Genomic DNA, 16505 nt, shown 5'->3' on the forward strand with positions numbered 1-16505 from the left:
TGGAATCTTTGAGGACCATACTATATATGTCAATCAATATCTGGATCTGGACACGCTGCTTACATAGACGTCATTGGTTTGAGGATCTTCTATGTAGCAGAAACTGACCTAGCTGGGACTGTTTAAAACATTTATAGTCTCGGTACTCTCATGCGCCTCCATTGTCATTGACTCTGTTTAAAACTAACGAACTTAACCGCTTTCGAGAGAAAGTTGCTCGGAAGGATTTTAGTCCTCGTGTGAGTCGAACATCAATCGAGGAGCCGTTATAATGATGACCTCTATGACCTGTACCATGATTTCCCCAAGTAGTCTGATCGTTGTCATACCTGATTATCATCATTATTGTACAATATTTCATTAATTCTACTAGATCGGAGCAATTAAAGAGAGACTTTCCTTGGAGGCGGACATATGCCATGGCGAAATCGGCTCCAGTTTGCTAACACAAAGTAACGGACATCAAATCCCTTCCGATGACCGATACTCCTTAAGCATGACTGACTAACAAGTTAAAGTAATTAAAGTTAACAAAGCCAGCATGCCGTGGCAAAGGTAGGATACAAACTTCTTGAAATTGAAGTTTTCAAATAAAAAAAGGAAACAAAAACTCATGCAGCACTCGTTTGTGTAAATTGCAAAAGTATTGAAAATTTTATCAGTTTTTATTAGTATAAATTAAAAAAAAAAACAAAAATAAACACGCTCATACTCATCTTGGCAATCGAAAAAAAATGTGCCAGAATCAGAGTAATTCCAAAATCCGAATCTCCGAAACCGAGGTTAATGGGGACGCCTGGTGGTTAAACTCAACACCGTGTTCGAATTGCATCGTAAATGATCTCGTTGATTTTAAGCACCAAATGGGTGGACCACTAACCACTGCACCACCTTCCTTCCCACCCACCCCCGAGTGGATGTATGGGTGTGCTTTTGGTGTATGTTTGTAACATTAGATTTCGCTCTCGTACTCGGTGCCAAAAAGCTAACACCTTCCTACTGCTTCGCTGTGGCTAATGGTTTTTGCCCCGCCAGACTCAGTGTGTTCACATTTGCTGCTTCCGTTCCGTATAGGTCCACTGCAATCAGTCGGCTTGGTTTCTTTTTTCCCTGTTTCCCTTCCACAAAAAGGGCGAACCCAGGACGGGAGACCACCGAAGAGACGGGAAAATGAAACCGACCGAGTAATGGTATCACGTCTGAGAGATTAATAAAAGGCAAAAACACACCGAAACGATACAACACTACTTCGACTGGGACAACAGCACACTTCGAAGACTCCGTTGTGATGGTCAATAAAACAAAACAAAAACTGGGAAGCTCCATCACCGCTCGCCGGGCCAAGTGTCATGAGAAGGCGTCGTGCATCGAACGGAAATGGATAGTTTTCCCACCGAGAAACATGCTTACACATACACACACCTACACGCAAATTGCAAAGCTTTTGCTCAGGAAAATCAACTCCTAAAAGTCACTTGGTTTTTAGTGCAAGCGCACACCAGCACAACAGTACACACAGTCCAGTCTGAGTCCTTTTTTGCGTTTCGCTCCTTGTGGCACACCAGGATTGATGGGCCAAAGAACTCTATACAAACAATCGGTTTGCGTTGGTACCTTTTTTTCTTTTCTTCTTTTCTTCTGCTCGTCACATGCCGGAACACCCTTTGTCACGAAAGGAAAACACGACAACAATGGAAAGTGTGTGATGAAATTAAAAGGATTGACATTTGCCATTAGGGAAAAGGCGGACCCATCGAACGGGTGGTGGGGTGAAGTGTGAAGAGAAAAAAAACACGACCGGAAAAAACCTGTATACAATCGTAAAAGATATAAATTTTACCACCCTCTGCACAGTAACTGGACACAGGGCACGGTATATCCTTTTTCCTGTGGGATACCATTATCGGCTCCACTATCCATCCCATCCGTGTTCCCATGAGCAACAAGGGAAATGTGTTTAAATTATCCACCCCACCAATCCCCCCAATCGTGGTGGAAAATGGAGCACGAACGAACAAAAAATGCTTAATTCTACGACCCCTGGAGTGATGCGGGCGCGACCTCAACAACATGTGCGGCGGCGGCGACAGCGACGGCGGTATCGTCGAAACCTATAAATCCTGCACTCTTGTCATCGTTCGTATGTGTGTCCTCGTGTCCAGATGAAGGGGCTTTTTTCTTCGTCATCTGGAACGTCCACGACGGTTCACCGCCGCCCCGATTTCCATCGGACGATCACGCGCGCACGAACCATTTTTCCGTAAATCTAATAAAATGAAAATCCATCTAATGCCTCAGAAGGGTTAGCTGTGGGAGGAACGACACAAACTCACTTACACCCATGCACGGTTTGACATAACTCGGCCATGTCAACCACACACACACAGCAACACCGATGCCGGTGAAAATATCTCGTCGAACATCGGTTTTTCTTTCCGGATAGCAACCTTATGCCCTTGCGGTTGCCATTTCGCCTCCAACCTGTTGCTTTTCTTTCTTGATTGAAAATGTTCCGCGCCGGGCGGGAATGATGGAACCATCGATCCATTAGGCCACTCATCAACCATTCGGCAGGGCTAGCGAGGCTAGGTGCTTAGCAGGTGGCGTTTTGAAAGCGGAACAGACGAACAGCACCGAACAAATCTGTCTGTTCGTTGTGACTTAATGCGGGAGGATACACCATTTTTTACAATTCATTTCCCAGTTTGTTTTGTGTTATAAAATGTTATGCGAGAGGTTGCCTTTTTTTTTCGATAAATCGTGTGCTACAGCCACGTGCCTGCTGAGGGCAAGATTGTGATGAACACAAATTTAATCTGCGTTTGACATTGATTGGGTGGAGGTTGCATTCGACAAACTGTGTCTAGATATACGAGATTGGTTTTATGTAACAAATATTTGATAGCAACAGACTGGTAACATAGGCACTAATAAATATTGAAGCAAAAGACCGTAATATTAGTACGTCATTCAGCTTAATATTGCTGCTATAACTGGCTGTTTTTAAGGGTTTCGCAGCTGTATTTGAATTGGTCTCATAGTCTTTTGATAGTTTCACAAATATGTTTGGAATTTCTTGAATGTTTTATTTTTATTAAATAACAACAGTCTGGCCGTATTGCTTAGAGCTTAGATGGGAGACTTTAGATTTTCAGCTCTGAACCGTGAAAGCGGTTCTTATCCCTATTGAGCTCGTTGCGTGGTGTTCCGTGATTCAAAGGCCAAATTCTGATCCTAGCGAGGGTCTGTTTAGTGAGACATTCGTTTCCAAGTAATCCATAATGCATATGCCAAATCCTGATCGTAGCGAAGATCTTAACCGTTTTCCACATCCAGAGTGTGATCAGTTGTATGGATCTTGGAGGGTAAAAAAGTGGCGTGCGTTCCAAGATAGCATTCAAGAACCCTACGAAATTGCGATGCAATGATTTAACAATTAAGAATCAATCAGTAAGTTATAAATTTAAATATTGAATTACGCCCTTCTGGATTTCACATGGATTTGAATCTTGGCAAAATATATATATGCCCTCTTTTTATTCATTGCGGTTTCATTAGTTCATTTTTTATAACACATTGTCAAACTTGCGTTAGTCAAAAGCTGAGATTTCTAGAATTAAAGATTATTCCTCAAACTATCTGCACACAAACATCACAGATCGTTCCGCCAAGAAGTTCGTCCCCGAAAAATTTACACCACCATCTATCTAGTAAGGGGTTACAGCCCACAGTGGCCAGTCACGGCGAGGGCATTTCAATGAGGCAGGAAAATGCTTTCAACGAATGCTGCAGAAAGCAATTAAAGCATTTTCCCAGGGGCACCGCCCTGGGCACATTGCTCCACCGGACTTCGCCAACCCCGAACCTAGCATCAATATAAGAAGGTCGAATCCCATCATTCTTAGTTTCCTGCAGCTTCTTCCTTTTCTAACCGTTGCCACCAAAGATTGGTCCCACGAGAGCAATGCTAAACCTGCCAGCAGGCCAGCCAGCCAGCCAGCCAGCCGTCGAAGAAAAGCGACAAAGATGGAATGCAACAAGCCAACTCCTCCTCCATAGTGCCCGCTGTTCGACACTCCCTTTGCTGGGAAACCACCTGAAATGTGACCGAGAAAATGGCAGGGACACCACTGGCGGAAGACCTCCCCGACGAGAGATGATAATATTACATTATATATTAATTATTGTTATTAGTAGCAAATTGCTTCGGTCGCTTCGGTCGCATCGGGACCAGTGGAACGGCAGCCTAAAAAGCCCGACGACCAGCCCAGGTCAGGCGGTGACGGCGACAATGTTCTGGTGTGGCTGTGTCTGATGTGCATCGTCGTGCCTTAATGGGAAATATGCTTATAGCAGAAGATTTTCGCCCCTGAAATCTAATTACAGTCGATATGGAACGCGCAGAAATTAAAATTCGATTTCAACGCTAGCACTGAGAGTGGTCGGAAATGCAGGGCACATCAGCAAACCCCTCGGATACAGCCTGCTCTCTGGGTGGAGTGGTTTAGTTTAAGCGTACAGTCCCGATGTAGGACAATCCCGCCAAATCGTTTTCAAGTGGACCATTTAATTTTGTATGCCGATTATTAAAATAACGTTCGTTGTTAAATTGAAGTCCGAAAGACAATTCTGTATCACATTGGTGGGCCAAATTAGATATTGGCATTAAAGAACAATGGTGTCCCCAATATTAAAATGGCCTTGTACTCAATAAAAAAGGAAAGGGTTCAATTGATTGCCAGCAAGATGCAAGGTTCAGCCTGCTTTACAATTTAAATTAATTTTTACCACTAAAAAGCGATTTTCTAAAAAAACATTGCAGTCATAATACAATCCTCAGCAAAGTCAACTAATTTCGAAGCATTTTTACTATTTATTTCAGCAACTTATTTAAATCAAAAATCATATATTTACTTTAAATGTACTTAGCAGAGTAAAGTAAGATGTTTAAAATATATTTTATTAACTGTTTCCAGTTTATGGAAGCCAACACAACATGCAAACGACTCTACCAAGAAGCCTTCCAAAAGCTACCGTGACAACACAGCGAAAGGCCAGCCGAAACAACAAAAAAGGTGAAACAAAACCGTGCACAGAAAACAATCATAACATTTCCAAACAATTACGCAAACGCAACCCACACCAGCCACCGGGAAAAACTTTTCCACCTTTTCACAAATGGTTGCATTTTCAAACGTTTGTACTCCTTCGCCCCACGATCGACCACCAGCCTGGCTCACTTGAGAAGAAAACACTTGCCCGGAAAAGTATTCGTTAACGGCAAAGTTTTGACCTTTTACCGCCACCGTCAACACACACCCCCATTGCAGGATCTAATCGTGATGCATATTGCTCCGTTACTAACTACCCACGCTTGGTCCGATTCATAAACTTAAACCTCCATTCAAACCGCCGTTATGTTGTCACATTTTTCAGTTGCGCAGTGTGTGAAGATATGTCGTCCGAGCGGGCGGGCAAGAAATTCATTGGTTTGTGTTGTGCCAGAAACAATTGTTTCTCGTCCATTTGTGGTCACCCGCCACCACTGCCTGCGCCTGTTACCTCCGCCACTCACACACCCACACACCGACAACGAACTATGTCAAACCCACCAACAATCTGGAAAGGACATTTCTTACGACGAATGAATCCCGGGCGATACAAAACGTACATACGAGCACGTGGCACCACGTGACGTGGTTTTTTCCGCTGCACGTGATGTAAATGAAAATGGCCAGCTGGAGAAGCGCTTTTGAATGCGAACCGACCTGCTGGTGCTCCAAGGTTTCAATGGTTGAGTCCAATTTTTTTTTGCTTTTGTTTCGAGAACTTAACACTGATAGTCTTCCGACCAACGTGAGTCCATCCGGTAAACGAGCCAGTTGCTTAGAAGGCAATTGGTAGACAAAACCGTCTCCGTCCGTGTGGACCGACCAACGCTACTACGGGGGGGTATGTAACAACAACAACACCACCAGAACCACGAAACCCGAACGGCCACAAATCCAACAGGTGGTTGACCAACTTGGACCAAAAAGGCGTCTCTACACAAGCGTTGTGGAGGCGTGGTGTGCGCCAGCGTCTTAGCATTAGTTTGAAAATAACCGAAGTCCAAGCTTTCCAAAATTCTTAACAGAGAGAGCTGGTGCGGAAACGGATAACTTGCCGGAAAACTTGATGACCAAAGAATAAAAGAGGAAAAAAAAGAAACGTCAGGACGACCAAAGAAAGAGTTCGGGAGTTTCTTCTAAAGTTTGGTGCAAACCTCACGGGAAGCCCATCATAGCCAACCGGAGGGGAGGAAAAGGATTCCCGAGCTAAGGCAAGTTTCTGGTGGAAACATTTGTTTGACTTTCAGGCTCGCCTACTACCGTCTCATTTCGGTGCTTGTCTTAAAAGCTAGAACTGCTGTGAAAGGGTCGGTTGTTTGCAATTGCTCAAAAGCACCCCCCCCACCCCCCACCAGATGTTCTCTCGAGTGTTTCCGCCCAGTCAGCCATCCCTCCTAAAGGATGTCAATTATCCGTACTTCATTAAGCGCACAATTAGCACCGGAAGAAGAGGACGAGCGCGAGTGCGCGCGCCTGCACAAACAAAATCACTCAACTTGTCAATTCGATTTGGCTGTCTCGCCGGTCGGTCCCACCTGCCTCACAAAGCCCACCGAAACACGATAGGGTGTCGAGACACCGTTTTCTTTGCAGTTCAATTACACCGACCGACCCATGGAAAGTGCAGTGTGGATCTTGCATCTGCACACACACAGCCAACGATCCATATCTCTCCTCGCTACTCCAAAACAACGTTAAGTAAACAGATGGAAAGCTAACCCCTTCTTTTCCGGCGCATATCTTGATAGCGGCTGCCCGCGCCCCTCCGCACACAGAAACACACGCAGAAGCTGTTTGCCAATTTGTTCCTGTCAAGCGAGATGATGCCGCGCGCCGGGAAAGTGCCACTTTTCCAAATCAGTTACGAGGTTGATTGTGTTTTAATTTAATTAAGTAATAAATTGAGTATCGAAGCGCACGCGACACTTTCTTCGCTCGCTTGCTCGCGACGGTGCCTTACCTCCAAGTTACGATGGAATTCTGCCACTTCTGTCCCTGGATAATGTAGCGGCGGACCCGGGTCAGCAGTCGTACATCGTTCGATGGCTGAAAATCTAACGAATCGGACACGTCCGGTGAACCGCAGCGTGGCTTTCGCATCAGCTCGAGGGTCGCTTCATCGATTGTCCCCGTCGGTTCGAGACCACCGTACGACTGGAAGGTTTAAGCGAAACAAAAGGCAACATTATTAGCGAATTATTATACAAAATGCAAAGTGGACATTTGCGGTGAGAAAAGTCCATAGATCAACTTTAAGTTTTAACTAGTTAGAATTTTTTGTTCAATCCATCAAAATCTCAATGTTTTCTTTCAAATGTTAAAAGATGAACATCTTTTAGAAAAGTGTAAAAAATGCAAACCTTTAAGTTAATTCCTGTAACTTATTGAGTTGTTTAGATGTAGTCAATGTCAATTGCGGGACCAAAGCAAAACATGCACGAACCATGTCTAGGGACAGGGTCATTACAGATATTTTCTAGACAAAAAAAAACAAGCTTACATCTTTTTCATCTTTTTCCTCTTTTTCCTAGATTAACGACCTGCGTGGTCATGCCGGACATTTAATGACTTGACTTGACCACGTAGTTGCATAAATACGTTATAATAACAAAACTAGTCATCTCTACATGAGCACGGTCCGGGTCGGATTGGATCCCCGTCCTCTAGATTCATCCTTGATGTCTCCTGAGAGCAGTTCGTCCTAAAGTTATGCCAGCTTTATCAAGTATATTTTGAGAATGTAAGGAACATGCAAACGTTTCTAACCTAAGTTTATCGAAAAAATAACCTTTAATTAAATGTGTCTTTTGTGTGTAGAACAGTGCAATTCTTGAAACTAGTAGCAATTGAAGAACTATTATATATTGTTTAATTCCAACAGTTTAAGTAAAAATTTATTATTCATAATCTATTACAATTTTTTCATTGAGGAAAATTAAATAAAAATCAAAGGTTTGCACAACAGCTTAAAAAATCGTTCAATAACGCCCATAAGAATCAGAAACACCAGCACCATCTCGTGGAAAGGTACAGAAACACATTAAATTACTCAATTTTAAATAAACTCTTCGATGTTACTCTACATTTAGCACAACACGAGACAAAAGCATAATTTCATCCGGATATTTGTTCTACGATAATCACTGTGAAATGGTAGAAATGAAAAACCAACTCACCTGAAGCGATCGTACTGCATGCTGGAGCTCCTCAATGGTTCGCAGGTTGCCCGTTTCTATATTAGACTTTTCTAAATATCCAAAGCGCATCAGATAGTTTTGCTGTAAACATAAATAAGTAAAGAAATTATATTAATTAACTTGTTCTGTAATGAAAACACCATTAGTATCTAGAAAAATGCAATAAAAAAACCATTTCCAACGATCCTGCCAGGAGTCGAACCTGGAATCTTCTGATCCGTAGTCAGACGCGTTATCCATTGCGCCACAGGACCCGCTTGCATACTTGGCCGTTAGCAACGCTACAGTTTCAGCGCAACACTTGTATTTGTCATCTGTTGCGTATTTACACGCGTGGCTCACGCTGTTCTGGTGGGACACCGAAGTGTTACGCGACAAACCCAATATGTCGTGCGACAAGCAGTCATGTGTCACAAGCGATCAGCAACAACATTGCATGCAACAGCTCACGATTTGCACTAAAATTGCATTTTACATTAATTGCACAATTTCGTATTTCGATAAAACAATTGAAAAATGAGTTTTGAATAATTTTATTTAATACTTCTAATCCTATTCGAAACTTAAAGGCTTCAAATGTTCATTGATTTAATCGCTGATACAATCATTCTTTGCTTTTCAATCAATTCAAAGAAGATTGTTCAGGTGGTAGTAAAGTAAATGGTTTTGTGAAAATTTATTATTTAATTCAATGTTTGCTACTAACTATGTTTATTCTACGTTTTTGTTTGTTTTTTCATCCGACAGTAAAAGAAAACAGTCAACCCAATGAAAACGAATAATTAAAATTATGCCAATGAACAACAGTTTCAAACAGGTTCCATTAAAATAATTCAACAGGTGCAAATGCTTAATAATTTACTAGAAGTATAAATTAACATACAATATTAATGAACTTTAAATTTATATTTGTTGGAGGTTATTCTGAAACAAAATTCCAATTGATGTGATGATGATGTGGAATGTGTGTGTATTATTGATTAAAAAATCCTGTTAACGAATACTTCTCGTTAAGTTGAGTTTTCTTATCGATCCGGCGCCCACAACACAGCCATTTCCTAATAAAATTGATATCAAAACTGGAGAAAGTTGATCAAACACATGCATCCATCAGTATTAAAAACACTTAAAAATCATGAAGAAAACCAAACTGAATCCGGGGCAAGTTTCCTTCGCCAGTGTACAACACAATAACAATTGCACGATTACAATTGCGCTTTGTCAGAAGTGGGGTTCGAACCCACGCTCCCTTACGGGAACCAGAGCTTAAATCTGGCGCCTTAGACCGCTCGGCCATCCTGACATGGCTCCGGCACAGCGGAAATATAAAATTTTCCAGCATGTTTTTCCTCTGTTCCTTCACCAACACAGCTCAATAAAATTTGGAAAATAAATAAAATGGAAAGGAAAACCAATGGAAAAATACTCAAGAAACTTTCAACTTCCTCGTAGCCTCGCATTTCAACATTCTTTTACCAAAGAAAATGATAAGGATGCTAACAACAAGGAGATTTACGCCAACGGACATATCGATTGACACGATTTATGTCAAACAGCAGAGTGAGAAAATGGTGGAACATAGTACACAATAACTGTCAATTTGGCCACTCACGGGCATCTCGTACGAAAACAAACCAATTGCTGTCAAAGCAGTTCAAAGCAGAATCAAAAATTACTTACCCTTTTCGCATGGCCACTTGCTAAAGCTAGCAAAAGGTGGCCGGGACGAAAAGTCCCTGATGCCAATCTGTAAAGTGTCTGGTCGAAAGGTTCCCGATCGTCCACCACCATCAAGTATATCCCACCATATCGATGGACATCACTCCATCGTTTTCTTGCCCATTCGTACAACCGCTAACGGGGAATCAATTCGTTCGCAATTGAATTATGACCATCAGTCCTTACAGGATAGTCTCTACCACGGCAGCGAAAACATACCCAAGAACACAAGGACTTCCGCTATCACACAATCGAAACGAAACGCTAGAAAGTAACTGTAATGACAGAGCACCAAAAAAAAAAGAAAGCAAAGAAACCCTCAATCTCTTCCTACCACGTCCTTGCCAGAGCCAGCCTGTCCCATATGGTACGAGTGACTCCCCTTCCGGAAGGATAAATTGGCAACACAACCCAACCAGTTGCTTCTTTACCTTCCACGTTTTGCATCCTTTTTTTTTTGTCCAACCATCGTGTCAATTACTTTCACAACTTGCCGCACTGTGTCCCCTCCCACCCCACGCCGCAACTGGAGGAGTCCTTCGCTGGGCGTTACAGCGTTTTCCTTCCCTCCTTTGTCTTCGCGTGTACACTTGCGGTCTTAATTGAATTGTCTCTCTCTCTAGCCAGTCAGTTCATGAACCGCCGACTGGACCGAACGGCGCCGAAGGTTTCTCTCTCTTCATGGCGAACCGCCGCCGCCAAAGGGACATTTCACCGACAGCAATTAAATGCAGCCTCGGAACTGCACGCAGTTTTAATTGATTCGTTTAAGCGAGCTAATAAATTTCATGCTTCGGGGCTCGGGCCAGAAATGATTGGAAGCGATTAAATTATCGGAGTTATTGTTATTTTCGCTGTAATCATTTCTGGTTCCTTTCAGGCGACAACATTCTTACAGCGAACCGGATAGTAACCCGGGTGTGCGTTCGTTGGTGTCGTTGTCTTATGCTGACAGTTTCACTAACCATGATACACACCACACCATCACCAGGTCCTGTCTAACATCCGGCAACAGGCAAACAACGGGTAGGCTGGCTTTCACTCGTCCGGAATTTAGCGGAAATCACATCATAAAAGCTTTCAGCAACAATTTCCGTCCCTGGTCCAAACCGGTTGTGTGTTTGTCTTTTTTATTTCGCCCAAAGTGGCGGATGTGAGACGAACGGAAGAAATCAGCATGAAACGGGTTGGTAGTTCGGCAAGCGGAAAAGGGATTTTTTTAGTGGATGTCTGTCGTCTAGGTGCAAAAAGGGGTTTCCCCCGAATGGTGGTAGTATTTTAACCGACACACTCGATTAGTGATACCGAAAGCGATACCGTGCTGACACTGATCCATCTCCCGTGACAGTCATAGTTCGATTGAACAATCTAAAAGCTCGGCACAGCACACGGAGCAACGAGCAACAAAAAAAACTGAAAGACCCTAAACCCTCCAAACCGATCCAAACGATAGTAGAACGAATGACGAAATTCGTCCCAACGATAGCCAATATAGTTTTTGAGCATATCAAGCAAAATCGGTAGCCGGGACATTGCTAAACCGCTATTAAAACAGTTTCCCGGGGATTTTCCAGACATTAGGATGGCTGGTGTTAACGGTCAAATCACAAAATCCAACGATTGCTTCATCCTAAAACCATCCTTCTCCCGCTCCTCTAGGGCACACAGCGGCCACGACGACGTCTACACACATCCCAAAAGCGATAAATTCGACCGAACACCGATTTGCATATCCTTCGCCACTACTGCTACTAGCTCTCTCTTGATTCGGGTTTCTAGATCCGTCTTTCGATCGGTTTCAAAACGGAAAACTTCCAGCAAAAGGGGAAAACTAACGTATCAAAAAAAAATCTGCCCGAAAAGCAATGCTTGGAACGGTACACGAATCGGATGATGATTTCGCTCTGCTGGTTGGTGGTGCCCTTTCGAGAGTTTGATCGTAAAAATCTACGACATGTCGACGGGTACTAGAGGAGGTGCGGGAATTGGCCGACTCTCTGTTTTGTGGTCCATTTAGTAGTTGCGTTGGTTTGGAAATGTGAAGTTATCGGTATTGTTTGATGCAAACACATTTCGACCAGTGCTCCCGGTGGACCAAGTAAATGGATATCCGATCGAAGGGGTTTTGATAGAGATTCAGAAAAGCAATTGTACCGTCTATCTACACTGCTGAACCTGGTTTGGCTTCCGATTTTGTGATGAGATTACGGTTGGAGCGGTCGTATATTGGATGAGTAATTGGATGAAAAGCATGTAATGGAAGTAGTCAAGCATCAACATCAACATTCCTATTATTCTATTCAATTATGATGAACTGTTGGTAATAAGTCTTCACATGTAAATGGTCAATCTAAGGATCTGATGTACCCGGCTGGACGGACAACGGATGGACTAATCGTTCTTAACCACCCGCTTTCACTAAGGCTTATCCGTTAAGCTCTCGATTGAAACAATTGTCACCCTTTATAGCTACATCCATTGCGATATTTTCACCTCATAGCGTAAACCCGGCTAAACAACTTTGATTCTAGGATTTTCACAAACCGGGGCCGTTTCTGTGGCTTGACCGATGGGTCCACTCCGGGGTTGAATGGGTTTCCTATAAATAACCCTTAAGCCATTAGGCCTTAGAGCACTGTAACCCACGGATGGGTTCTCCGGTGGCTGTCCCATCGCCATCCCGCGCCCAGACGCTCGAGAGGTGATAAAATGTGTTCCGGGAACCGATTACTGTCGATAAGGATTATCGACTAAAATGCCACCTGCCCGGTTCCGCCCACAGCGTTAGCTACGGGATGTTTTTAGAAACAATGGAAGGAAACGTGTTGGAGAACTAGTGGAAAGACAACACAACTAATAGTTGTCACATCGGTCAATAATCGACGTGCCTGTAGTGCTCTTGACGGTCGAATTCTAAGCGATCGGCTTTCACCCTTCGGCTTTATGTTCTGAAGTACACACCTGGTCAGCCACCGAACGCGATGATTTTGTGAGCGTTAGTTAAAATAATGCTGCTACCCGTGGTGGGCGACCTCGGCACCACCAACAACATGTGTACAAACATATCTGAAGCATGCCTGAAGTTGGCAGCATGCCATAGGTCAGCGTTAAAGGCTTTTTACAGGACACGGCGCACACCACCTCCCATTCGGTCGCTGCTTTTATCCCCGCACCTGGGCCGATAGAAAATCGAAATTGGCCTGATTGAGATTGATTTCAAGTGGATAAACTTCACAGCAGGCGTGGTGAGGGTGAAGCATTGTGTGGGAAATTGTGTTGTGAATAGACCTGCCAGAACCGGACCCTGGACCGCGGCCAGGTCGATCGGTATCGATGTGAACGATATGGATTTTATTTATATTGTTAACTGCATACCCACCTCTATACACACACACACCCGCAGCAACCCTACTCGCTCTATTATTTCGGTCCTTCGAACAGGATGGCGCATTGACATCGTCATCACCCACAACAACCGCTCTCAAACTCTCAAGTGCGGCTTTTTAGAGACGGCCTAGTCGTCCTCATCGTCGTCGTCCGGCGGGCATCCGTCCAATACCATACCCATCGGCAGGCCGGCCAGCCAGGGGCAACAGTGCATGCCAGGACACACTCGCCAACATTGGCTGCGCCCCGTATTGATTGACACACTCGAAAGCGACCACTCGGGCACGGCTGATGCCCGAGAGTACCGAGAGCATAAATAGAATTGTTTCCATCCATTTCACCCCGAGCACTGCCCACCCGAACCTGACCGCAAAAACACAACCCAACACAAAACAAAATCCCAAACACCGATCGGGGTCAACCTGCGACTGAGCCTGCAAGTGACAATGATTCCAATCGCCGTAAGTGATGAATGCTTCCAACTGGCCCTCCCCCTCTTTCACTGGAACAGTTCTACCCCTAGCAAAACGAACGACAGTTTGTAAAACAATGTATACTATTTTTTGCACCCCTTCAACCAGGCCCCCAGTGGCCGTGGCCAGGGTCCTCCTATTCATGTCAGGTCTGTTATTTTTTATGATTCGTTTCGAATGACTAATTACTCTTCCGATCATGGCGGGTGCTTTCCCATCAAGAGGGTAGACAAAAGCAGTCGCGCACTCAGTATCGCTTTATAATGCGAAATGGTTAATCTGCACGTGCTGTGGTAGGCTGGGTGGCAGGGCGTCTGTCCGTGGAGTGGAAACGTTCGAACGGAACTGAATTAAGTAGAAGTCATGGGTTCCGGGGGCAATACGTGGTTTTTAATAACATTCGACGTTGAATCGAACGCGTGCTGTGCTCGTTTAGATGAAAGTTTCCATTGAGTGAATGGAGAGAAAAAAAAATCGATCCCAACGGTATTTATGGATTCTGAGACTGTAAGGCTTATATGGTTGCTGCTAGTGAGTAAGGCATGTTCTATTTTGAGTGTTTGAATAAATGGTGGGACTCAAATAAAATACCGCACATTAAAGTGCAGAAAAGCGACAGGTATAATTAGCAGTATATGTCATGCTAGAAGCTATTATTAAGCTGGGTTATTATGGAAAAAATATTGTGCCACCAAAATAATATGCATTAGAACCAATGTCAGATTTTTTTACCAGTTACATTCAAAACACTCAAAAACTTTTCAGTTATTTATAGCTGCAGGATGTTCAAGCTAAATTTGATGGTAGTTTTTTTTTTTTTATATAACTCGTAGTTGGCTTAACACATCAAACACATGCAGTACCCAATTGAAAAGCTCACAACGTGTGTGAGAAATATATCGAGTGGATCAAACTAGTGAACCCGCCTGAATAGTTAAAACAAATCACATGTTTAATGATGATACGACACGCCTGGCAACCGAATTTGGACATCAAGAAGGGGTACAATCGGGTAGCGTTGTTCCGACAAATTCCTGTCGAATTTTCCGGAAAAATCCTCCTAGCTCCGCAGACCATAGCCCCTTCTACTATATTGCTCGTGACAAAGAGATTCCAATAGAACATCCACTTTGGTGTGGATTTAGTCACAAGCATAATAATAATCCGTTCTTGCGGGTTCCGTTCCGTTCCCAGGTTCCGGTGCTGGATCGGGACCGTCATCGATGCAGCGAGTGACTAATTCTAAGCTACTCTTCATATGAAAAAGTGTTTCTTTCTTACTTCGGAAGTACGACAACGAACGATTTTTTTTCTGAAATCGTCCATTCGCTGCTGATTGCTAACTTCACAAAAGACTCATTTGAAATAAGACTCAATCCCACTCGTATCGGTTTGTTCAGACAGTTCGTGCCTTTAGAGCCTATAGAAACCTAAATAAAACCTGTAGCATAAGCCAAGACAAGAACCACACTCTATTCCAATAAATTAAAATCATAACCAATCAAAACAGCAATGATCTACAGCCAAGTGCAGAAATGTACAAGATGTTGCGTTAAAAATAACATTCCCATTACTTCACCGCCAGATCAGAAAAATTAGATTGCGGTGCAGGCACGTCACGAAAATCCGTCACGTCCTGTTTGCGATCGATTTGGTACGACACGCCGCATCCAGCGTGTGTCCTCACTCCCTCACTCCCTGCCGAGATGGGATGGGGATCGCACTGACGTCTTGACGTCAACGATGATGCACTCACGGTTGAAGAAAGCCCGACCTCACTCAGCACCCTGGCTGTCTATGCAATGGCCACCACCAAGCCCGGACGAGAGAGCTTCCGGGAACGATGGCAACAATAATGGTAGCAATGGCAGTGAAACACTCCCACCTTCATCAACACTCTCTCCCTCGCTCCCATCGTGCCTGCCGCCCTCGTATATGCAGCAGAAAAATGCACGTTCGCGGCTTTAAAAACAACGTTCCTTTCAATGCGAGTCAAAGAGGCGTCTTCTGGTCGCCAGCAGAACACACGAGCAGCTCCCATCCATCCATTCCCACCCATTTGGTCAGGCATGCAGCGGGGAACGACGAGTTAGAATGATTCAATTAATGCGCTCCACGCTATTGATAATCAATTTACGCCCCCACTCCCACACCCCCATCCGTTTCCGGGGTTCCGTTGCTTTCCCTTTTGCCTACCACTACTTCCGATAAGAGCGGAAATGGGCAAAAGGGCAACGCTGCTTCCGCTTTAGTTCGCCTGCCACTACACCATTTTTCAACGAAAACATTGAAATCGTCTCCCGAGCGGTTGGCAACGCGGCTACCACCAGGCTTCCACGAGAACGACTGGGAGTTGCATGTTGCTACATAGTAATGCTCGGTTAACAAGATGCCCCGTGTGTGTGTGTGTGTGTGTGCAGCAGGGTGAAGTGCAAAGGCGGCTCGGCACACACACACACCGTACGACACTCTCGAAGAAAGCAATAAGAAACTATGGCCCTGTGTTTATCCAATAACGATTATTGTACCATAAAAGTAATGCCGCGCACTATTGATTTTCTTCCGATCTTTCGCCCCAATCGGGGGAACCACCCTGAACTAAGGAGGTCCCGGGATTC

At 44.1% G+C, this 16505-nt stretch overlaps 1 protein-coding gene and 2 non-coding genes across 4 annotated transcripts in view; all 3 read right to left on the reverse strand.

Moving 5' to 3' along the window:
* Positions 1–16505, reverse strand: part of LOC118505273 (matrix metalloproteinase-2) — a 288477-nt gene that overhangs the window by 196323 nt on the left and 75649 nt on the right. For both annotated transcript variants that reach the window (XM_036040836.1, XM_036040835.1), the window contains 2 exons: positions 8288–8389; positions 7072–7265 (listed from right to left, as the gene is read on the reverse strand). In XM_036040836.1, coding sequence (XP_035896729.1) covers positions 7072–7265; positions 8288–8377 — 284 coding nt within the window. In that variant the 5' untranslated portion in view covers positions 8378–8389. The remainder of the gene's footprint in view (positions 1–7071; positions 7266–8287; positions 8390–16505) is intronic.
* Trnar-acg lies at positions 8490–8562 on the reverse strand. Its single transcript has one exon. It is a non-coding gene; the product is annotated as a tRNA-Arg (tRNA).
* On the reverse strand, positions 9528–9611 carry Trnal-uaa. Its single transcript has one exon. It is a non-coding gene; the product is annotated as a tRNA-Leu (tRNA).

Source organism: Anopheles stephensi, chromosome 2, assembly GCF_013141755.1.
Source record: "Anopheles stephensi strain Indian chromosome 2, UCI_ANSTEP_V1.0, whole genome shotgun sequence".
Lineage (NCBI taxonomy): Eukaryota > Metazoa > Arthropoda > Insecta > Diptera > Culicidae > Anopheles > Anopheles stephensi.